The following is a 25,416-nucleotide window of genomic DNA, read 5'->3' on the forward strand; positions in this document are numbered from 1 at the left end:
ATTGTGGTGTGTGGGTGTTTGCTCCAGGAAAAGCCATTGAAGCAATGGCCTTTGAAATAGAGTTCCTCCAGCTGACAGCCTGTGATGCGGGTGCGCAGTCCGCCTGCTGCCCAAGCTTTTGGACGGCAAACCCAGAAGCCACGTTAAATGGCACCAATTGAATTGAGATCATGTGGGAAATGGACATTTTAAAAAATTAGTCGGGTTACCCGTGCGCCCATTCACCACCACCCACCCCCCCCTTCCTCCCCCCGCTGCCATCCCGCCTCCAATCCAATATCGGGGCCCATATGTAGATAGGACACAGTAGAATCGCCAACAGTGAACAGTTGCAGAAGCAACAGTTGAACATTTACTGTGGAATGAGCTCCTCGAACAATGAGCACTTCAATATTTTGCATCTGAACTTTGACAAAAAGACAAACCTTAATGAGAAGACAAAGAACCTCGACACATTACTTGACACATCCCTGAACGACGCGCCTGTTATCACAGTGATTGACATCCTAGTTCTAGACGACTCCCTTGATGTTTTATAGAGGTTGTATGTGTTGCTTGATTGCTTTGCTTTGTGCCTGATTGTAGGAATCGGGTAGAGTAATTCACGTATTGATTGCATTGCTTTATGCTTTTGTACTCCTTTATAAAACATTAAATAATCACGTTGATTAACGAACCTATCGCGTAAGGGTGTCTTTCTTTGTCTGAACTATTGTCCAGGTCCACGAATCTCTGGGAAAGACCCAAATTTCCCTACAGTGTATAGTTGTTGTTTGAACATAATACTTGCATGTGTTCTTCTGAGGTTAGGTTAAGACATACTGTCACAGTAGAGTAGAGGGGGTTTTACTCTGCATCCATGCTACATCTGATCTGGAAGTGTTTCATGCTGACGCTGATTACAGAATGTTAAAACAACATTCTGTTCCCCAATACATATTCTATATTTTGATGAGCATCAAAATTTATCAAAAATAATTTTTTTATTATATAACACAACCCATCACTTTCTGCTATTTGAAACTAAACACGACTGACACAGATTTCCATAGCCACAATTATTTTTCCATCACATCTCCAATTGTAATCACATATCAAAAAGCACTTGTGTAACTCTTTAGGCTACACGTGTATTACTTCCTGTGCAATGCATCTCATGAATGGATAACATTAACAATTGCAATAGGAGCAGAGTGCCAGAGTAATAATCATCTATCATCCTGATAGCAAAGCACCAAATGCGTATGCTTGACTCAAGGAATGACAAGCAGAAGGCTGTAAATCATACTTTAATTCCATCAAATTCTCATTCAAGTCTAACATCTCTTCCTAAAACCTGGATTCTTCCAGGAGACACTGAATAAAACGTAGCCACGTACTCACCATAATGTGTTCAAGTAGGGAATCTATTGCCACGATATTATCAAAGTAAGTTCTGTAAGAAAAGAAGAATGAATTAAAGCAAGGTCATCCTCACCTTTCAGATTACTTTCTAAATTCTCTATGTTAACCTTTGTTCTTGGTGATGAAAAGGATCTGATTTACATGCACAGAACCAAGTGGTATGTAAGGAATATAATCTCGTACGCCATTTAGAAAAAAGGACAGTTTTAACACTTTAGGGGTTAACTCTAGGGGTCATATCTAACCCCACTAACTCTTTTGTAGAGTGTCCAACAATTAAAGTATCATCATGTGAGATAAAGTATCATGTGGTTCTATCCACCAACAGCACAGCTGTCTTCAAAACATCCAGGATCAACCATCCTGATTGCTTTGACTTTTCCTTATCAACTTGCTTGCGTGGACAGCAGACGTAAATCACTATATCGTCTCCGACAACCAGCATTCAACTGGCCACGTCAACAGTCAATCGCTTTCGAACTGGACAGGGATAGTACTTCAAATCTTCACCTATGGGGCCTTTGAGACGACAGCAAATTTCCTTGCGGCAAATACAAACCATGCTCCATGTCGTTGAATCGTGCCCACTAACTAATCTATCTGGTGGCCCATGTGCTTTGCATGCTCGTGTTAACAATGTTCTCAAGCTGGCTGGAATTATACACCGAGTTTGCATACAATAAATAAATAAATGAGAGGAGATGATGAGGCAGGCTTTTTTTGTATTGATTATAATATATTTTTTGTCTTGTATGCAATATGGCAAATAATTATTAGTTCGAACCATAATCTATGGTTATTCTCAACAACTGGAAAAATATCAGTCTTTAATCTGTCAAATCTGTACTACAATGAATCCAACAAAAAGTTTACAAAATCCAATATAGAAGTTGTTCCAGAGTAAACTTGACAATTGAATCTCCCCAAGTTTAATATCCCAGACTTAAAAGATGTTAAAACCTCTGTATATATAATTTTTCTTCCTTAGAATAGCTTTAATTTGATTACAATCTTGTCTTCTGATGCTTTCAGGTTGAACTGTATGTTTCTCATTTGATGATTGCTTAAGCTTTAGTTGCAATTCTTGGCCAGGCTGGTCAAAGTCAAATGTCCCTCACCATGTCATAAAATTTACCAGTGAATGCTTCATAACAACAAAGGATTAGAAGAGAAAAGACCATAAAACGCACCAAACCCCACCCGTCTAGTACCATAACTTTCTAGCCGACCATCTAGGTGCATTTTCAACACCCTTCATTTCCTACTAGTCTGTGCTACTTTGAAGTAATATTCTGGCGTAACCTTATTTGAGCCATTTAGTATTTTATATAACTGAACCATTATGTCTCTGGTATTTTGAGATGAGCTTTTCTAATCCTTCCTGTAGCTCATTCCTCCTACATTCTTCCTGGCACGTCGCTTTTATAGTGACCCCAGGACTGGACTGAACCCTAAACTCCAAGTGTGATCTGACCAGTGTATTATACAGCCATAACATAACCTCACTAGGCATTGTTCTAGCGCTTTACATATGTCATCCCATAATTTAATTACGTTTTAATTGCTTTACTACATTGTCTCCCAGCTCCCTTACTAAGTCTCCCTGCGCTAACTGAATTCCATTAATTTTATCCTCGGCACTTTCTTTGGTCAGGATTAAATGAATTAAATTAATTTTAATCCTTAGCAGCACTGTTTGTTTCTACAGTCCTATTTTTGCGTCATCAACAAATTTGACAAATATGAGAAACAAATGTTCAAGTCCTGGGGGCTCCATGCAACAATATATCCCACTCTGTTAATACACCTCTCATTAGTGCTCAGTTTCCTATTTTAAACCAACTTTTCATCCTATCCCATGCTCTATTCCAATAGTTTCATGTGAAATTTTATCCAAAAGATTTCTAACAGTACAAATAAACTATGTCATTGGGAATTTCACTATTAACTTCATCTGTAATGTCATCAATGAAGCCAAAGGGATTTATCAGGCATTTTCCCTTCTAAAACCATAGTTTATTTTACCTGATTTTGGAGTTAAATCTAAAGTTGCCAAATTCAGATTTATCACCTTTTCAAAACATGCTGCACCGACTACCAATAATAAGGATATATTACTTTGTCATATATTATTGCCTCAAACAATATATTTGTCAAATCAGATATACTAATCACTTACTTGGATACATCCAGCAGAAAATCATTCAATTCAGTCTGCTTGGCAAGACCTTTGGACACCTGAGAAAGGAAGTTTCATATCAGGGCAATATTTTAAAAGGGTTTTTCCCCCAATGTGTTCAGTTAAGAGACAGTGTGTGGGTGAGAGTGCACGTGTGAAAGTGTGTGTGTGAGCGCAAGAGTGTGTGTGAGAGGGTGTGTGAATGTGCCCATGTCAGAAAGAGATTTTTAAAATTAATTCTTGGGATATGGGTATCGGACGCAAAACCGGCATTTATTGCACATCCTTAGTTGCCCTTGAGAAGGTATTGGTGGGCCACCTTCTTGAACTGCTGCAATCTGCGTGGTGAAGGTGCTCTAACAATACTGTTAGGTAGGGAGCTCCACTTGGAGGTGATGGTGTTCCCATGTACCTTCTGCCCTTGTCCTATGAGGTGCTGGAAGTCCCGCAGAAGAAGCCATGATGAGTTGCTGCAGTACATCCTGGTAGAGCGGGTGGATGTTTAGGTTAGCGGATGAGGGGTTTTGATAGAGTAAATAAGGAGAAACTTTTTCCACTGGCAAGAGGGTCAGTAACCAGAGGACAGGTAGCACATTCCAGATCAGGGTACGATAGCATAGTGGTTATGTTACTGGACTAGTAATCCAGAGGCCTGGACTAATAATCCAGAGTCATGAGTTCAAATCCTGCCACGGCAGCTGGGGAATTTAAATTCAATTAATTAAATAAAAAAACTAATATCAATAATGGTGGCCATGAAACTACCGGATTGTTATAAAAACCCATCTGGTTCACTAATGCCCTTTAGGGAAGGAAACCTGCCGTCCTTACCTGGTCTGGCCTATATGTGACTCCAGACCCACAGCAATGTGGTTGATTCTTAATTGCCCTTTTAAATGGCCGAGCAAGCCACTCAGTTGTAAAATCTCGCGAATAAAGTCACAATAAGAATAAAACCAGACGGCACCGGACACGACAACGGCAAACCAAGCCCAGTCGACCCTGCAAAGTCCTCCTCACTAACATCTGGGGACTTGTGCCAAATTTGGGAGAGCTGTCCCACAAACTAGTCAAGCAACAGCCAGACATAGCCATACTCAGAGTATCATACCTTTCAGCCAACGTCCCAGACTCTTCCATCACCATCCCTGGGTATGTCCTGTCCCACTGGCAGGACAGACCGACCAGAGGTGGCGGTACAGTGATATACAGTCAGGAGAGAGTGGCCATGGGAGTCCTCAACATTGACTCTGGACCCCATGAAATCTCATGGCATCAGGTCAAACATGGGCAAGGAAACTGCCTGCTGATTACCACCTACTGTCCTCAGTTGATGAATCAGTCCTCCTCCATGTTGAGCACCACTTGGAGGAAGCACTGAGGGTAGCAAGGGCACAAAATGTACTCTGGGTGGGGGACTTCAATCTCCATCACCAAGAGTGGCTCAGTAACACCAATACTGACCGAGCTGGCCGAGTCCTGAAGGACATAGCTGCTAGACTGGGCCTGCGGCAGGTGGTGAGCGAACCAACACGAGGGAAAAACTTACTTGACTTCGTCCTCACCAATTTACCTGTCGCAAATGCATCTGTCCATGACAGTATTGGTAGGAGCGACGACCACACAGTCCTCGTGGAGACGAAGTCCCACCTTCGCACTGAGGATACCATCCAATGTGTTGTGTGGCACTACCACCGTCCTAAATGGGACAGATTCAGAACAGATCTAGCAGCTCAAAACTGGGCATCCATGAGACGCTGTGGGCCATCAGCAGCAGCAGAATTGTATTCCAGCACAATCTGTAACCTCATGGCCCGGCATATTCCTCACTCTACCATTACCAACAAATCAGAGGATCAACCCTGGTTCAATGAGGAGTGTAGAAGAGCATGCCAGGAGCAGCACCAGGCGTACCAAAAAGAGAGGTGCCAACTTGGTGAAGCTACAACTCAGGACTACGTGCATGCTAAACAGCTGGAAGCAACATGCTATAGACAGAGCTAAGCGATTCCACAACCAACGGATCAGATCAAAGCTCTGCAGTCCTGCCACATCCAGTCGTGAATGGTGGTGGACAATTAAACAACTAACAGGAGGAGGAGGTTCTGCAAACATCCCCATCCTCAATGATGGCGGGGTCCAGCACGTGAGTGCAAAAGACAAGACTGAAGCGTTTGCAAACATCTTCAGCCAGAAGTGCCGAGTGGATGATCGATCTCGGCCTCCTCCCGATACCCCCACCATCACAGAAGCCAGTCTTCAGCCAATTCGATTCACTCCACGTGATATCAAGAAACAACTGAGTGCACTGGATACAGCAAAGGCTATGGGCCCCGACAACACCCCATCTGTAGTGCTGAAGACTTGTGCTCCAGAACTGGCTGCGCCTCTAGCCAAGCTGTTCCAGTACAGCTACAACACTGGCATCTAACCGACAATGTGGAAAATTGCCCAGGTATGTCCTGTCCACAAAAAGCAGGACAAATCCAATCCGGCCAGTTACCGCCCCATCAGTCTACTCTCAATCATCAGCAAAGTGATGGAAGGTGTCGTCGACAGTGCTATCAAGCGGCACTTACTCACCAATAACCTGCTCACCGATGCTCAGTTTGGGTTCCGCCAGGACCGCTCGGCTCCAGACCTCATTACAGCCTTGGTCCAAACATGGACAAAAGAGCTGAATTCCAGAGGTGAGGTGAGAGTGACTGCCCTTGACATCGGGCAGCATTTGACCGAGTGTGGCACCAAGGAGCCCTAGTAAAATTGAAGTTAATGGGAATCAGGGGGAAAACTCTCCAGTGGCTGGAGTCATACCTAGCACAAAGGAAGATGGTAGTGGTTGTTGGAGGCCAATCATCTCAGCCCCAGGCATTGCTGCAGGACTTCCTCAGGGCAGTGTCCTTGGCCCAACCATCTTCAGCTGCTTCATCAATGACCTTCCCTCCTTCATAAGGTCAGAAATGGGGATGTTCACTGATGATTGCACAGTGTTCAGTTCCATTCGCAACCCCTCAAATCATGAAGAAGTCCGAGCCCGCATGCAGCAAGACCTGGACAACATCCAGGCTTGGGCTGATAAGTGGCAAGTAACATTCGCGCCAGACAATGACCATCTCCAACAAGAGAGAGTCTAACCTCCTCCCCTTGACATTCAACGGCATTACCATCGCCGAATCCCCCACCATCAACATCCTGGGGGTCACCATTGACCAGAAACATAACTGGACCAGCCATATAAATACTGTGGCTACAAGAGCAGGTTAGAGGCTGGGTATTCTGCAGCGAGTGACTCACCTCCTGACTCCCCAGAGCTTTTCCACCATCTACAAGGCACAAGTCAGGAGTGTGACGGAATACTCTCTACTTGCCTGGATGAGTGCAGCTCCAACAACACTCAAGAAGCTCGACACCATCCAGGACAAAGCAGCCCGCTTGATTGGCACCCCATCCACCACCCAAAGCATTCACTCCCTTCACCACCGGCGCACAGTGGCTGCAGTGTGTACCATCCACAGGATGCACTGCAGCAACTCGCCAAGGCTGCTTCGACAGCACCTCCCAAACCCGTGACCTCTACCGCCTGGAAGGACAAGAGCAGCAGGCACATGGGAACAACACCACCTGCATGTTCCCCTCCAAATCACACACCATCCCGACTTGGAAATATATCGCCGTTCCTTCATCGTCGCTGGGTCAAAATCCTGGAACTCCCTTCCTAACAGCACTGTGGGAGAACCGTCACCGCACAGACTGCAGCGGTTCAAGAGGGCGGCTCACCACCACCTTCTCAAGGGCAATTAGGGATGGGCAATAAATGCCGGCCTCGCCAGCGACGCCCACATCCCATGAACGAATAAAAAAAATCATAACTTGCTGCATAAAAAAATTTAAGGTAATTGGCAAAAGAACCAGAGGGGAGATGAGGAGAATTTTTTTTTAAATGCAGCAAGTTATAATGATCTGGAATGCGCTGCCTGAAAGGGTGGTGGAAGGAAATTCAATAGTAACTTTTATAAAGGAACTGGATATATAATCGAAGGGCGGAAAAAATGCAGGTCTATGGGGAAAGAACAGGGGAGTGGGACTAATTGGAAAGCTGTTTCAAAGAGCCGGCACAGGCATGATGGGCCGAATGGCCTCCTTCTGTGCTGCCTGATTCTATGATGAGGTGCCGATGAAGCGGGCTTCTTTATCCTGGATGATGTCGAGCTTCCCGAGTGTTGTTCCAGTTGCACCCATTCAGGCAAGAGGAATGATTTCCATCACACTCCTGACTTGTGCTTTGTAGGTGGGGAGAGGGGCTTTGGGGAGTCAAGAGGTGAGCCACTCGCCACAGAAGACCCAGCCTCTGCCCTAGACACTCTAGTTGCCTCAGCATTTATGTGGCTGGTCCAGTTGCACTTCTAGACAATAACAACCCCTAGGATGTTGATGGTAGGGGATTCGGCGATGGTGATGCAAATGAATATCAAGGGTCGGTGGTTAGGCTTAATTGTCCACAACCATTCATGACTAGATGTGGCAGGGCTGCAGTGCTTTGGCCTGATTTGTTGGTCGTGGTGTAGCTTAGCTCTGTCTATAGCATGCTGCTTCCACTGTTTAGCATGCATATAGTCCTGTGTTGTAGCTTCACCAGGTTGGCACCTCATTTGTAGCCTGATTCTGCTCTTAGCCTGCTCTTCTACTGGTCATCTGGCTTGATGGTGATGGAGTGAGGGATATGCCAGGCCATGAGGTGATAGATTGTGGTGGTATACAATTCTGCTGCTGTTGATGGCTCACAGCGCCTTAAGGATGCCCAGTTTTAAGCTCCTATATCAATTCTTAATCTATCCCATTTAGCACGGTGGAAGTGCCACATGACACAATGAAGGGTGTCCTCAGTGTGAAGACGGGATTTGATCTCCACAGCACTGTGCTGTGGTCACTCCTACCATTGCTGTCATGGACAGCTACAACAGGTAGATTGGTGATGACGAGGTCAAGAAGGTTATTCCCTAGTATTGGTTCTCTTAGCTACCAGATTGGGGCGGGCGATATGTCCTTCAGGTCAGCTCGGTTAGTGGTGGTATTACCAAGTCACTCTTGGTGATGGATACTGAAGTCCCTCACCCAGAATACATCCTGTGAATGTCAATAGCATATGCTGAAATGTAAAAATTGGAGTAAAACAAGTGGAAATCAGTGCAAACAATCAGGGCCTGAGAAAGTGTCAAACTTATGCCATATACCTTCTTTAAGACTATGCATGAAAATTCAAGTTTAAAGCTATCAAATTATCATTTATGCACATTATGTTTAAGGAAATTGTCGGTTTCAGTGAGAGGAATCAAAAAAAACAAACTCTTAAAAAAAAATCAGAATAAAACACCAGAAATATAACTTTGGGTCCTGTTGTGCCTAAAATTTGAGGCATAAATTTACAGCTTGTTCAGAACTTGCGTAAATTTAGGAAATTTGCGTGAGTTGCATTTTTCCATGTGTTATAGACCTCCGTTAATGAGCGGCAAAGGCTTTGCAGGCTTGGCGCAAAAGATCGAGGAAATTAGGGCATTGCTTAAAAACAAGCACGTTACTTTCTTTGATCTTTTGCACTGAAAATCAGAATTATGCCAAATTTATGCCATTGTTTCGGTGCAGGTTTTCAGGAAATTCTGAGTTATGGAATGCTACAACACAAAAACATCCAGCCCATTGAGTCTGTACCAATGTTTTTCTCCACATGAGCCGCCTAGTCTAATCCCACTCTACTGCTCACTCCCCATGTTTCAATATTCCTTATTCACGCAGCTAATTCCCTTTAAAAATAACTTATGGACTGCTCCAACAATGATTTGTGGCAGAGAATTCTGCATTTGAATCACCCTGTGTGCTAAGCAATTTTTTGGTAACTTCTCCTTTAACTTGTTTCTGATTGTTAACTTTGTGTCCTCATTACCATCTAGCCAACCAGTGGAAACAATTTATTATTTACCTCATCATAATTCTTCATAATCTATGAGATCTCTAAAAGGTCACCCCTAAAACTTCTCAGCTCAAGTGATGAGCCCTAACTTTTCAATTCTTTCTTCATAACCATAACCCCTCATCCTTGGTAATATTCCAGTGAATCCATGCTGTATCTTTTCTATTGCTTTTATATCTTTCCTATAACAAGGTGCTGAAAACTGTTCACAATACTTCAACTGTGGGCTAACTAAAGGTGGCAAGTTCAGTTTGGGTGATGGAGTGTGCTGTTGTTATTTTGTCTGTTACTGCCCTCTTTCAGGGCAAAAGAGTAACTAGGGAGAGAGTAGGGCCTCTTAAGGATCAACAAGGTCATCTATGTGCGGAACCACAAGAGATGGGTGAGATCCTAAATGAATATTTCACATCGGTATTTACGGTTGAGAAAGGCATGGATGTTAGGGAACTTGGGGAAATAAATAGTGATGTCTTGAGGAGTGTACATATTACAGAGAGGGAGGTGCTAGAAGTCTTAACGCGCATCAAGGTAGATAAATCTCCGGGACCTGATGAAATGTATCCCAGGACGTTATGGGAGGTTAGGGAGGAAATTGCGGGTCCCCTAGCAGAGGTATTTGAATCATATACAGCTACAGGTGAGGTGCCTGAAGATTGGAGGGTAGCAAATGTTGTGCCTTTGTTTAAGAAGGGCAGCAGGGAAAAGCCTGGGAACTACAGACCGGTGAGCCTGACATCTGTAGTGGGTAAGTTGTTAGAGGGTATTCTGAGGGACAGGATCAACAGGCATTTGGAGAGACCGGGACTGATTAGGAACAGTCAGCATGGTTTTGTGAGAGGAAAATCATGTCTCACGAATTTGATTGAGTTTTTTGAAGGGGTAACCAAGAAGATAGATGAGGGCTGTGCAGTAGACGTGGTCTACATGGACTTCAGCAAAGCCTTTGACAAGGTACCGCATGGTGGGTTGTTATATAAGGTTAAATCTCACGGGATCCAAGGTGAGGTAGCCAATTGGATACAAAATTGGATTGACGACAGAAGACAGAGGGTGGTTGTAGAGGGTTGTTTTTCAAACTGGAGGCCTGTGTCCAGCGGTGTGCCTCAGGGATCGGTGCTGGGTCCGCTGTTATTTGTTATTTATATTAATGATTTGGATGAGAATTTAGGAGGCATGGTTAGTAAGTTTGCAGATGACACCAAGATTGGTGGCATTGTGGACAGTGAAGAAGGTTATCTAGGATTGCAACGGGATCTTGATAAATTGGGCCAGTGGGCCGATGAATGGCAGATGGAGTTTAATTTAGATAAATGTGAGGTGATGCATTTTGGTAGATCGAATCAGGCCAGGACCTACTCCGTTAATATTAGGGCATTGGGGAGAGTTATAGAACAAAGAGATCTAGGAGTACAGGTTCATAGCTCCTTGAAAGTGGAGTCACAGGTGGATAGAATGGTGAAGAAGGCATTCAGCATGCTTGGTTTCATTGGTCAGAACAGTGAATACAAGAGTTGGGATGTCTTGTTGAAGTTGTACAAGACATTAGTAAGGCCACACTTGGAATACTGTGTACAGTTCTGGTCACCCTATTATAGAAAGGATATTATTAAACTAGAAAGAGTGCAGAAAAGATTTATTAGGATGCTACCGGGACTTGATGGTTTGACTTATAGGGAGAGGTTAGATAGACTGAGACTTTTTTCCCTGGAGAGTAGGAGGTTAAGGGGTGATCTTATAGAAGTCTATAAAATAATGAGGGGCATAGATAAGGTAGATAGTCAAAATATTTTCCCAAAGGTAGGGGAGTCTATAACGAGGGGACATAGATTTAAGGTGAGAGGGGAGAGATACAAAAGGGTCCAGAGGGGCAATTTTTTCACTCAAAGGGTGGTGAGTGTCTGGAACGAGCTGCCAGAGGCAGTAGTAGAGGCGGGTACAATTTTGTCTTTTAAAAAGCATTTGGACAGTTACATGGGTAAGATGGGTATAGAGGGATATGGGCCAAGTGCAGGCAATTGGGACTAGCTTAGTGGTATAAACTGGGCGACATGGACATGTTGTAACTTCTGTGATTCTAAGATTCCTTCGGTGATCTGCAACCATGCCTTTGTCTTTAACAATTTCTCACATCTGGACCAAAGCTGTGGGAGAGTGCAAGGGAGTAGCCAGAGGTGGCACTGAGCAGAGACGCGCAGGAGAGCACATAGCAGCTGCAGGTAGCACCAGAGGATGTAAAGAAACAAGTTTGTCAGCACATCAGGCATGGGTTGGCCTGGGCCCTGGAGTACATGGGTGTAGTGCTGTCTGTTACCAAGGGAGGGTACACTGGAGTAGAGACTGTTGATTTTGCATGGGGAGGGTAGAAGAGATGTTGGGGAAAATAACAGGTGCAATGGGGAAATTTATGGCCAAGCATTAAATTTATTTGAAGTTTTAATTATATGATAACACTTCATTTTAGGCGCATTCAAATGGGCGAGGAACTGTCATGGCAGCTGTATACCAATGACTGGACCAGACATTACATTGCAGAGATGATTTTGTGAACTAGGTCCCAGTGACATGGTTCTGGAATTTTACTGATTCCTGGTCCTGGGATCCTATTGTTGAAGGGGTTTCTTGGTTGAATGGGCAGTTGTTATTAAACATTACTTCAGAAAAATATTATTCCATACATTAAAAAGATTGCTGTGAATAATTTAACCTGGGCTGCATTATTACTGATTATACAATATGCTAGGCATGCAACCTGTAGTTTATGTCAGCAATGCAAGTTCTTTTTCACCCCAAACTGTATTAGTTTGTAAACCATCCACCCTGGTAATTGTTTCATTTATTTTAAAATATCTTACTTTTTTGGGGGGCGTTTCAATGATGATCTCCTGATTTTTCAATGCTGCACAAAAACATGTATTTTGTTCTGCAACTTTTTCCTACTAAGTCTGCCAAAATTGCCAAATACTAAATAAATCGTCTAAAAAGTTATTTTTCAATTCAAAGCTGCTGTTCAAACTGAACTTGTGTTAGGTTCTGTGGTTTACATAACTTGTTCATGGTTACAACACTCTCAGCCTGTTCCATATTTTGTTTTCTTACAAGGATATTTTATAGTTTTGAACAAAAAACTGCAGATGCTGGAAATCTGAAACAAAAACAGAAAATGCTGGAATCCTACCTGGACTTGATGTATTGCCACCGACGCCCATGCTAAATTTGCAGTGGCAACCTGGAACAAAGGACGCAAAGAACGGCTTAACATATGATATGATATGACTAAATTAGGATAACTTTTCCTTGCACTGAACAGGTCATAATTTTCCTTCCTTTTCTTCAATTTTCGCCCCCTTGTTCTGAAGGCACCGATTTTTATTTTGGTATGGTTCAACGAGCATTTCCTCAACAAGTGGCCATTTTCCATGTGTCAACCTTGACCATGAATGATGGCAAGCTATTTGATCATGGGGGACATAACCAAGTCTTGACATAATGTCCATGCTTACTATTTCCTTTGGACATTGATTAGGAGCTGAACGCCTGGTTGAATTATTCCCTTCCTAGCCCAAGGACACAATGACCAAATGTAGTGCTTTTGCTGCTAGTCCTGCTGAGATCAGCTAACTCAGTACACAATTATGACCTTCCTGGTACACGTGGCTCATTAGCACTTCAGGTAGCATATTTACCCACTCAGTCATTAGTGGAACTCCCATCCCATATTACTTGAATCTTTATCTCACATATGCTGCTATAAGTTTTACGTTCTCTATCAGCGGTTTACAGGCATAATAATCAATCATCAAAGTGTTTTTTGGATTCATACTGATTTTCTGGACTAGCCATGCCTAAATATTTTAGGACTGCTGAATGTCATAGAAACATTAGCTCAAAAGCTGCATCTTCGCCTTGTGTTCAAGTCTCAGAGAAGTTAGTGAGACTTATTCTCAAAAGCTATAGTTGAAACTCACCTTCTGTTCTTCAATGTTAAAAGGATCTTTGCCACAATGTCGATGCAGCTCCAAAATACCTATCAAATCACCGCTGGCAGTGACTATTGGTAAGCAGAGGACAGATTGGATAGGCGTCGCTGAGTTGACCCCTGTTCCTTTGGGAAATCGCACATCCTAAAAGGAAGAAAAAGAGAATGCAAGATGATGCAACAGCTACAAAATGAATAGGTGCCACGTCACAATTCTTCTCTAACACAAGCATGTCACTGCTGTTTGTTTGCAATCTCTATCACCTAGACCAGTTAATGTGTTATTTTTTAGTATACAGAATAGCAAATAGGATATACTCCGACTTGTGCATTAATCCTACATGTAACACATTCCCAGAAATCTTCCAAGCTTTAACCAGTTAACTCTTTCATGTTTTAATTTTAATGGAAGTTCAAAAACGTCAACAGCAAAAGCTTTTGACGGATATTTTTAAATTATTCGAGTACAATGGTTGTTTTCTAACAATAGTCACAAACCTCTCCAATGTAATAAACATGCCATGAAGTATTATATATTAACCGTACCAAATTCAAGGTAAAAGAACTTACTGCACTTCATTCTCAATTTTATTTTATTTTTTATTTAAAAAACAAAAACGCTTCAATGTTATGGAGTTCTATATTGTAAAAGTAAGAAGTAAATGTGCTGCACAGGAAACATTGATAAAATTAAGGCATACAGTATTAAAAAGAATGTGGCAGCTTGAATAGGAAGTTGGCTAAAGGATAGAAAGCAGTAGTGGTCAATGAATGTTTCTGGGACTGGATGGATGTAAACAGTGGTGTCCTCTGGGTCAGGGTTGGACCCATTGTGCTTCTCAGTTATAAGGGACACAATATCACAATTGTCAGATGATACAAAAACAGGGTGTATGGTTAACTGTGGAGGACTTTAAGTGACCTCAGGGGGTCATTGGCAGTAGTATGGGAAGATAGAGGTCAGATGAAATTTAATGCAGAAAAATGTGAGGAGATAAATTTTGAGAGAAAAAAAACGCTTACATTAAGGGTAAAACTTTAAAAGGTGTACAAGTGCAGAGAGACACTTGAATTCTTTAGAAGTGGGAGAACAAGTGAATAAAACTGTTTAAAAAAAACATATGCAATCCTACGTTCTATAAATAAAGAAAGAAAGAACTTGCATTTATATAGTGCCTTTCACGACCTCAGGACGTCCCAAAGTGCTTTACAGCCAATGAAGTACTTTTGCAGTGTAGTCACTGTTGTAATGTAGGAAATAAGGGTATAGAGTACAAAAGCAGAGGTAATGCTAAATCTATATAAATCAGTGGTTAGGTCGCAGTTAGAATATTCTATCAAGTTTTGGGTACCCTGCTTTAAAAAGAAAGTTAAGACCATGGAGTGGTGCAGAAGAGATTCAGAGATGATAACAGGGTTGAGAAACTTTGGTTGTCGGAAGAGACTAGAGAAACTAAGGCACTTCATAAAAACAGAGAAGATTAAGAGGAGATCTGATACAAGTATTCAAAATTATGAAGGCATAAATTTAAGAGCATCACCAAAAGAATAAAGAGAGAGGTTAAGAGAATTTTTTTCCCCTTAATATGTTATTAGGACATGGAATGTCCTACCGGGCAGGAGAGGAGGAGGCGGAGGCAGGCAGGCGAGGAGGAGGCGGAGGCAGGCAGGCGAGGAGGAGGCGGAGGCAGGCAGGCGAGGAGGAGGCGGAGGCAGGCAGGCGAGGAGGAGGCGGAGGCAGGCAGGCGAGGAGGAGGCGGAGGCAGGCAGGCGAGGAGGAGGCGGAGGCAGGCAGGCCAGGAGGAGGCGGAGGCAGGCAGGCAAGGAGGAGGCGGAGGCAGGCAGGCAAGGAGGAGGCGGAGGCAGGCAGGCAAGGAGGAGGCGGAGGCAGGCAGGCAAGGAGGAGGCGGAGGCAGGCAGGCAAGGAGGAGGCGGAGGCAGGCAGGCAAGGGGGAGGCGGAGGCAGGCAGGCAAGGAGGAGGCGGAGGCAGGCAGGCAAGGAGGAGGCGGAGGCAGGCAGGCAAGGAGGAGGCGGAGGCAGGCAGGCAAGGAGGAGGCGGAGGCAGGCAGGCAAGGAGGAGGCGGAGGCAGGCAGGCAAGGAGGAGGCGGAGGCAGGCAGGCAAGGAGGAGGCGGAGGCAGGCAGGCAAGGAGGAGGCGGAGGCAGGCAGGCAAGGAGGAGGCGGAGGCAGGCGGCGGAGGCAGGCGAGGAGGCGGCGGAGGCAGGCGAGGAGGCGGCGGAGGCAGGCGAGGAGGCGGCGGAGGCAGGCGAGGAGGCGGCGGAGGCAGGCGAGGAGGCGGCGGAGGCAGGCGAGGAGGCGGCGGAGGCAGGCGAGGAGGCGGCGGAGGCAGGCGGCGCAGGCAGGAGAGGAGGAGGCGTAGGCAGGCGAGGAGGAGGCGCAGGCAGGCGAGGAGGAGGCGCAGGCAGGCGAGGAGGAGGCGCAGGCAGGCGAGGAGGAGGCGCAGGCAGGCGAGGAGAAGGCGGAGGCAGGCGAGGAGGAGGCGGAGGCAGGCGAGGAGGAGGCGGAGGCAGGCGAGGAGGAGGCGGAGGCAGGCGAGGAGGAGGCGGAGGCAGGCGAGGAGGAGGCGGAGGCAGGCGAGGAGGAGGCGGAGGCAGGCGAGGAGGAGGCGGAGGCAGGCGAGGAGGAGGCGGAGGCAGGCAGGCGGCGCAGGCAGGCGAGGAGGAGGCGGAGGCAGGCAGGCGGCGCAGGCAGGCGAGGAGGAGGCGGAGGCAGGCAGGCAGGCGAGGAGGAGGCGGAGGCAGGCAGGCAGGCGAGGAGGAGGCGGAGGCAGGTGAGGAGGAGGCGGAGGCAGGGAGGCGGAGGCAGGCAGGTTGCACAGGCAGGAGAGGAGGAGGCGGAGGCAGGCAGGCGAGGAGGAGGCGGAGGCAGGCAGGCGAGGAGGAGGCGGAGGTAGGCAGGCGAGGAGGAGGCGGAGGCAGGCAGGCGAGGAGGAGGCGGAGGCAGGCAGGCGAGGAGGAGGCGGAGGCAGGCGAGGAGGAGGCGGAGGCAGGCGAGGAGGAGGCGGAGGCGGAGGCAGGCGAGGAGGAGGCGGAGGCGGAGGCAGGCGAGGAGGAGGCGGAGGCGGAGGCAGGCGAGGAGGAGGCGGAGGCGGGCGAGGAGGAGGCGGAGGCGGAGGCAGGCGAGGAGGAGGCGGAGGCAGGCGGCGCAAGCAGGCGAGGAGGAGGCGGCGCAGGCAGGCGAGGAGGAGGCGGAGGCAGGCAGGCGAGGAGGAGGCGGAGGCAGGCGGCGCAAGCAGGCGAGGAGGAGGCGGCGCAGGCAGGCGAGGAGGAGGCGGAGGCAGGCGGCGCAGGCAGGCGAGGAGGAGGCGGAGGCAGGCGGCGCAGGCAGGCGAGGAGGAGGCGCAGGCAGGCGAGGAGGAGGCGGAGGCAGGCGGCGCAGGCAGGCGAGGAGAAGGCGGAGGCAGGTGGCGCAGGCAGGCGAGGAGGAGGCGCAGGCAGGCGAGAAGGAGGCGGAGGCAGGCGGTGCGGGCAGGCGAGGAGAAGGCGGAGGCAGGTGGCGCAGGCAGGCGAGGAGGAGGCGCAGGCAGGCGAGGAGGAGGCAGAGGCAGGCGGCGCAGGCAGGCGAGGAGAAGGCGCAGGCAGGCGAGGAGAAGGCGGAGGCAGGTGGCGCAGGCAGGCGAGGAGGAGGCGGAGGCAGGCGAGGAGGAGGCGGAGGCAGGTGGCGCAGGCAGGCGAGGAGGAGGCAGAGGCAGGAGAGGATAAATATCTGAAAAATAACTTTTTTTTAAAAAAGTGTATTCGGAAAGGATAGGGAAATGGGACCTAAACAGACAGCTCTTTCAGAGAGCCAGCAAAGGTGCAATGGGCCGAATGGCTCCCTGTGTTGTAAAATTCTACAATTCTATGTTTGGATACAAATGGTTCAATGTATTTATGCTTTCTCTTTGATTTGATGCTACAGAATTGCTGAAATTGGCACAATCCTTTAAGTTCTTACAGACAGATTATTGGGATTTAACGATGTTGAAATGTGATGTACATACAAAAAAAAAGTCCGCACTGTTCTAAAAGATCGTTGTAATTTATTTATGACAATATCACTTAGTAGTTTTGTGGTTCTGTGCAATCATGGGACACCAAGTAGTAACTAGGAGTCTCTGAGCTGCAAGCATTGTAAAATATACACCATTACAAAATAAAACCTTTATAGAGCATTCTCCTCCGCCGGATTACTGAAACCCCAATCTCGGACATATCACGGAGGGAAGCTACCAAGTACATTTCACAAAAAGGTAGTGAAATGAGCCGGAGCGTGTCATTATAAGCTGATTTTGTGCACCTCTTAGTATCTGGTTCAACGTGGCAATGGTGGCGGCCTGGGAATAATTTTTCCTTAGTTGCATTTCATATGGGAAAATAAGGAATGAGAAGAAAAAACAAGTTTATCCTCGTTCTTCAACCCCCTCCCACCCCCAGTCCTGAAAATTATCTCCCCATCTCTCCTGAAGACATCAACTCATCTAGTAAACAGTTTCTAGAGTCCCAGGAGCCCTCCAGTAGCTCATCCAACTGGTTGTTACTAATTCGAAAGCCCAGAGGGTATGAGTGCTGGAACGATGTTCAGTCAACTACGGTATGATAGCAAAGCCCAGCTGGTCATATGTCCTATCGACATTCATATGTTTGCCAGTAGGGGTCACTGGAAAATGGTCATTAATGGAATTCATGGTTGATCTCGAGTGCAGGCACACTGAAGCCAACTGTAATGTCCTCAACCACTGCTCCTGCTGAGATCAACTGATTCAGCACAGACCAGGGATCAAAACTGGGACTTGTGTAGTCTGAATGGCTTGGTTCTACACTGGTTCTATCCAGTACACATTGTTAAATTCACTGTTTCTTCAGGGTTCCCAAACACTGTCCAGGGAAGAACATTACTGAACAAATTACGTGACTAAAGGGAATAGAGGGATGTGCCAGCGTCTTACACAAAGAACCAAGTTATGTAGGATTCTTATATTTCCAAGGTTTTTTTTAATTCATTCATGGGATCTGGGCATCGCTGGCGAGGCCGGCATTTATTGCCCATCCCTAATTGCCCTTGAGAAGGTGGTGGTGAGCCGCCTTCTTGAACCGCTGCGGTCCGTGTGGTGAAGGTTCTCCCACAGTGCTGTTAGGTAGGGAGTTCCAGGATTTTGACCCAGCGACAATGAAGAAACAGTGATATATTTCCAAGTCGGGACGGTGTGTGACTTGGAGGGAAACGTGCAGGTGGTGTTGTTCCCATGTGCCTGCTGCCTTGTCCTTCCAGGTGGTAGAGGTCGCGGGTTTGGGAGGTGCTGCCGAAGAAGCCTTGGCAATTTGCTGCAGTGCATCCTGTAGATGGTACACACTGCAGCCATGGTGCGCTGGTGGTGGAGGGAGTGAATGTTGTAGTAATTAAAACTAAGATTTTTATTCTAAATACTTTTACAATGCAAATGATAAATTTCAACAAAAAAGTTTAAGGTAGGTTTAAGATTGACTTAGCAGGGAGAGGAGCCCCAAGTTCATGTAGGTAATAAAAATTCTGAGTGCATATTTTCACCTATTAGATAGGGATAGAGGAGTATTTAAAATTAAAATGCTCCCCTAGAGATTCCTTTCCCTTTAACAGTATATTGTTTTTAATATCACAAAACTTAAGTCAACATCAATGTGGAACAGAAAATAGAAGAGCTAACTTGTCATTTTCATTCTTACCCCAACGAGGTCGTCTACTAATAGTGTTTCCCTGAACTTAGCTACATACGATGCTGTTGTAGTGCCGTATCCAACTAGTCCAGCAGGAACAAGTTGCTCTTGTCTGTCTTTTATTCCCCTTGGTGTAAACGAGCACAGTGCCTGGTGGGAAAAAAAAACAAATCAGACTCTCCAGATTATACCTCTAATCAAGCAATAATGCACTGATGGTATGCTGAAATCAGTAAATTCATTTCATTTTTTTTCCCCCACCAGTGGGTTTTTCAGCAATGTGGGTTCATTTTCTACCATAAAGCCATGGGAGGATGCCAAAAAGATGGAGATTCTGGGTTGCCAAGATTTTGAGAAATAAACTTCCAACTCACTGTAGTACAATGATACAGTATCACTAGAGTTTGAATCATGATAAATATCATTTAAATAAAATTATTTTTAATTCACTATTGAACAGTTACAGTGTTTTAGTATGACAGTAAAAAATTCTTTTTCTGTACATATTAGAAAAATAATACAAATAGAAGTGAGTTTCAAAGAAGTGACATCTGGGAGGTTAGGTGATTTAGATTAACCACTCATGCTATGCTCTTACAATCACTCCATCATTTCAATCCCTCAGTGCATTAATGTCTTGTAACGCACTCTGGATTGTGTTTTATCCTATGTGTAATAACACAATTATAGCAATAGCAATGACTTAAAACTGAAAGGTGAAAACATACTCCCCACCTGATGAATTTACTAGTACAGCCACCTTGTCACATAACAAATTCTCAAACTATGTAACAGATACTAAAACACATGTACATTTTGCAGTTCAGCAATCCTATGACTGTTGTACTTTTATTAAAAAAAGTTAATTATTCAATCATAATAACCCCCTGATGGGTGTGTAAATGCACCAAATTGTGTGCTGTATAGCTATATAGAGCAGGAATCAGGAAGATGCCAAGTTTGATCCCTAGTCCGTGTTGAATTAGCTTTGGTAGCAGTGGGAGTGAGAAAATCAGCCAGGTTTCCCACTCCTGATTGCTATCTGATGATCAAAAAATGACATATTTCATAATAACATGATTAAATGTATTAATTGAAGTGTCATTTAATGCTTTTGTTAAAGTTATTACTTGATGGCCTCAGCCTCTATCAAAAGCCTGAGTTTGAACCTGCTATTTTTGCCCAGAGCTATAAAGCTGTGAGCTGAATTGGATTGTACAGTAGGAGCATGTACAGTGTTCCTAATTTCTCAGGATGCATCAGTACCAGATATATTGTTGGAATATTTTCCTTTAGCTTCAAGCTGTTTTTATAAAGTTATTTGAAGAAAAGCTAGGGAACAAGTTTCAGAAGCTTTAATAATGTAAAGTTAACTGAGTTTTTTTTTTAAAAAGAGGTTGTGTTATATGCGTGAAAGATAGAAAAGTGAATGTACTGATTACACACCTGTTGTAGTTTTTATTTTGTGCTCTATAAACTTCAGAAACTCTATTAAGCTGAGGAGAGGGGAGGGAGAGAGAGAGCAAGAGAAAGCGATACAACAACCTACAACCACCCCCAAACTCTGTTTTCCTCCAACTCTGGCTTCTTGTACATTCACCTCTCCCATCACCCGCAGCCTTGCTTTCATCCGTCCATGCACTGCGCTCTGGGATTCCCTCCCTAAAGCCCTCAACCTCTCTCTCCTCCTTTAAGATCCTCCTTAAAATCCACCTCTTTGACTAAGTTTTTGTCACCCCCATCTCCTCTTCTTTGGCTCGGTGACCATTTTATTTGATTGTGCCTCGTGACTTTTGTTTTTACGTAAAAGGGGTTTATGTAAATGTAAGTTGTTGTTGTAGTAGTCATTTGTTTTTATAAAGCAACAAACAGTTCTGCAATGTGTTAAAAGATTGTGTAAAATTCTAAAAATAATTTGTGCAAGTCAATGATTGGCTGTGAGGATGGGTTAAGGGTTTACTTTTTAAAAAATAAAATTGCATTGTTAAATGTTCTACCCACCCCACACTATTCTGTGGTTAACTATTACACCAAACCACCATTCTGACACTCCTCAGGCAACCAGCTTTTCAAATTAAAGACAATCAAATGTATACAATTAACATTATGTATATGGCACTTGTATTACAGCACACTGGTGCAGTGTGTTGGGGCTCCAAATGGGCAGTATCACAGAGTGGTAGAGGGTGCAGTTACACCAGAGTCCCCACATAAGATGATTTCGGTCTCACCCGTGCCAGCATTGGCAAGTACCAAAAGGTCACACACTTCCTCATATTTGGGGGACAAAAAAAATTACAGGGAAAATGAACTTACGCTGCTTTTGTGCTTCCAGTGACTATATAACAGACTGGTAGAGACCTAGGGCATAATTTTTACCTGGAGCTGGGAAGAGAGCGGGGTGGGGGGGATGGGTAATTTTCTTGCGGGAAACCTGGAAGCAAAGTGAGTGCGTCGGAATCTGCAATCACAGCTTAACTGAAGCCAATTATTTTTGCTTCCAGGTGTCGTGTCTCCAAGCTGCGTGGCGGGAGTAATCCACACCCGCAAAACACGATTGGAAGCCCACTATTTACTGTGTCAATGCAAAAATGGATTTTGGGAGGAGAAAGGAGGAAATGATTCAATGGGTTCAAAGAGAGCAAAGGCAGCACCCAGGTTCACAGATGGTTCCCTTGAAGTACTGCTGGGTACAGTGAGGACCAGAAGGGAAACAATTTACCCTAGCGATGGGAGGAAGAAACCTAGTTCTGTCACCAAGGCGTGGCTGGAGGTGGCTGAGGAGGTGAGCAGCAGGAGCACGGTGCCCCATTCTTAGCTGAGTGCAGGGAGCGGTTTAATGACCTAACCAGGTCAGGAAAAGTGAGTACAGTGCTGATTCACCTACATCCTGTGGTCTACAACACCCCCAATCTCACTCTATCTTGCCAAGCATATTCCATCACATCACTCCTCACACCCACTTAAGTTTTAGCACCACCCATCCTTCACTCCCCATATATCTATCCACCGCTGCCACTCACCCCAATCTTTATGCAATGTGATCCATTTGTCTCATAGTCACCCTCTCCCAATGCACTGCATCCATTCGGTGAATACGTGACCTTCAGTGACTCACAGGTTTGTTCTTTCGCCCCTTGTAGAAGAGACCGTAAGACGCAAGGGCGAGGGCGTGGTCTGGAGATGGCCCTCCACAAATAATCCAGCTGACAGATGCAGAGGAGGCGGCCATGGAGATAAGTAGCACATCTACATCCCTCTCCAGAGGCTGGGAACCCGCAGATGCCTCGTGACAGAGATATTTCACACACAATGACTTCATTTAAACGATAACTAAACTATGAGAAACCTGAGACTGTTGATTGCCAAGATTGTTACTTTGCCATCACTAAGTCATATAGTTTTCTTTTCTCCTCCAGGGCCTCCACGCGTACAAGAATGTGCGGAGATGCATGACATCGATTCCTCAGAGGACCTCATTCCTTCTGAGGGTGCACCGTCACAGGACATGCAGTCATGCAACAGCGCAGATTCTGGCATTTCGGTGGGTCAGTTAGTTGGGTTGTCACTTGGTGATTCACAACTCACAAGTGAGCACGAGCAGACACTGGTGGCAGGGACAGCTGTGGAGAGTCTGTGTGGGTGGGTGCACTCTTCTCCAAGTTCTGCTCAGCTGGACACAGATGCTGAACCCCGGGGTTCATTGTTGAGAATAAGAATGATTGAGGTACAGTTACAACTTTGCGAGGTACTGGAAAACGTGCCACGTACACTCTCCACAATAGCAGATAGGATGGAGGAGTCCCACTCCAACACAAGTGGGTTGATGTCACAGATAATTGCGAGAATGTCTGCCATGGAGAGAGCGGCCACCTCTGTGGAGCTTCAGTGCACGGCTCTCAAATGAGTCAAAGCAGGCCATGACCACTGCCATGCAGACTTTGGAATCCAGCATGTTGGCTGCTTTAAACAGGATGACAGATACCTTATCCATGGCCTTACAACGTGTCACTGATGTGCACCAAGCTGCTGTCCAGCAGAGTGGTAGGACTGATGTGCCACTGGCCAACGAGAGGGACGGCGAAAGGAGACATGGAAGTGGGAACTCCACTCAAAGGGCTCCCAAGTCTCACTCGTTGCCCCCCCCTCAACCAGTACCCACCATGCTGCCTCCTCTCCCGATGGCTGAGTCTGCCCCTGCACAGGTGGAGCATTCTTTGGTGGGGCCCTCATGGGCTCCAAAACCCAGAGGTCAGAGGCCAAAAGTATCTCAGCAGTCGGGAAAGGGATCTGAGCAGCCTGTCACTACCTCTGCTGAAGGCACAGGGATGCACCACATAGAAGCAGTACGAAACATAAGTTCAAGAAATTGTAGTTCACAAAGGGTATGCACATGGGTGTTTGAAGAAGTTATGTTGTGAAGTTTCCTTTCTTAAAAAAATATTGGCACAATAAATTTATTGATTTGCACCACTTCCACGTCTTGGCCATTATTGCGTCCAGTGTGAAGTGGCCCTTTCATTTGCTTCATGATGAATGCCAATACATGATTTACCCACTGGCCAGGTGCGCAATGGGTGTATGCTTGGTTTGAAGAACTGTTTTGTGCACAGCAGAGGGGTGGGGGGATTGGTGACGGTAGCTGTGGCAGCCGGCCTGAGTATTTCAATGTCTCGTTTTTGTCGGTTACTAAGAGAACCTGTGAGAGATGAGGGCATCCCGGGCACCAATGTGATCTGGCAATGGGTGCCCCATCTTCATATTCCTCCTCCCCCTCTTCAATGTTGTTGCCATCAGAGGATGAAGGACGAGTGCCTTTGTCCTCCTTCACCTTTAAACCCCTCTGCAGCGCTATGTTGTGCAGGACAAAGCATAGCACGATGATTCTGGAGACACTCGCTGCTGAGTACTGAAGGGCGCATAAGATCATAAGAAATAGGAGCAGGAGTAGGCCATACGGCCCCTTAAGCCTGCTTCGCCATTCAGGGCTGATCTTTGACCTCAACTCCACTTTCCTGCCCCATCCCCACATCCCTTGATTCCCATACAGTCCAAAATCTGGCACCTCCACATTTATCTAGGCACCTGGTGGTCATGTGGTTCTGGTTGTAGTGCTCTTGTGTCTCATTGGTGGGGTGTCATGAAGCAGGTTTGCAGGGAGTATCCCTTGTCTCCAACAAACCAGTCCTCAAAGTCTGCCTCCTGCTTGTAAGAGGTCTGGAATGTTGGACTGGCACAGTATAAACACATCATGACAGCTGCCAGGGAATCTTGTGCACACCTGCATGAATCTCCTCTTGTAGTTGAACACCTTGTGCATTGATGGAGTGAAACCCCTTTTGGTTGATGAATACTCGTGGCTCACATGGTGGCCCTTGGATTGCCAAGTGTGTGCAATTGATTGCGCCCTGCACCTTTGGGAAGCCAGCCAGAAAGGTGAAACTGACTGCCCGTTCATTCTGGATATTGGCGTCGTGGGGGAAGTTCGCATAAGCGGACGCCCCGGCAAACAACCCATTTGTCACCTGCCTTATATATTTATGTGCAGACGACTGACACACCCTGGAGATGTCACCGGTAGCGCTCTAGAAGGATCCAGAGGCCAAGAAATTGAGGACAGTGGTGACTTTTACTGCGACAGGCAACGCGTGGCCACCAGGGAGCAGCTCTTCTTCGAGGAGGCTGCAGATGTCTGCAACCACCTGCCGACTCAATCTAAGCCTGCGTAGGCACTGCTCCTCAGAGAGGTCCAAGCAGCTCAGCCTCTGCCTGTACACCCTCTCGAGTGGATAATGGCTCCTGCAACCTCGGCCCCTCTGTTGCTTCCCTCAGCTCCCCTCTGCTGTTCTCCAGATCTTTGTTGTGCACCTCTCTCTTGTGTACCTGCAGATCCCAACACAGCTGCCATGGATGGTCATTTTCCTTCTCCTCAGATGTCCTCTTGAATACATCCATTGCGCCCCCCCACCCCCATCCTGATCTTGTCAGTTTGAAAGGCTCCGAAGTTTTGCTAAAGCTGTCTCAAAACAAGAACTTTCAGTCTCAACACAAGAACTCTCAGCCAAAAGTTTGCCTGAGAGAACTAAGAGACCAGCTGCAATAACTGACCTTTTATTCAGACAGGGCAATCACAGGTTTAAAAACCCAAATTAACTGTGGCTGAATCTCGCCCCCATTTCACTGGTGAGATTCAGAAGC

General features: G+C 46.0%; 1 protein-coding gene across 1 annotated transcript in view; it reads right to left on the reverse strand.

Moving 5' to 3' along the window:
- pde10a (phosphodiesterase 10A) overlaps window positions 1-25,416 on the reverse strand; it is a 368,098-nt gene that overhangs the window by 86,451 nt on the left and 256,231 nt on the right. The window contains exons 6-10 of the mRNA XM_067989084.1: window positions 19,228-19,368; window positions 13,514-13,669; window positions 12,724-12,774; window positions 3,584-3,642; window positions 1,384-1,435 (exon numbers count right to left, since the gene is read on the reverse strand). Of these exons, the coding sequence (XP_067845185.1) occupies window positions 1,384-1,435; window positions 3,584-3,642; window positions 12,724-12,774; window positions 13,514-13,669; window positions 19,228-19,368 (459 nt within the window). The remainder of the gene's footprint in view (window positions 1-1,383; window positions 1,436-3,583; window positions 3,643-12,723; window positions 12,775-13,513; window positions 13,670-19,227; window positions 19,369-25,416) is intronic.

Source organism: Heptranchias perlo, chromosome 8 (genome assembly GCF_035084215.1).
Source record: "Heptranchias perlo isolate sHepPer1 chromosome 8, sHepPer1.hap1, whole genome shotgun sequence".
In the NCBI taxonomy this organism is placed as follows: domain Eukaryota; kingdom Metazoa; phylum Chordata; class Chondrichthyes; order Hexanchiformes; family Hexanchidae; genus Heptranchias; species Heptranchias perlo.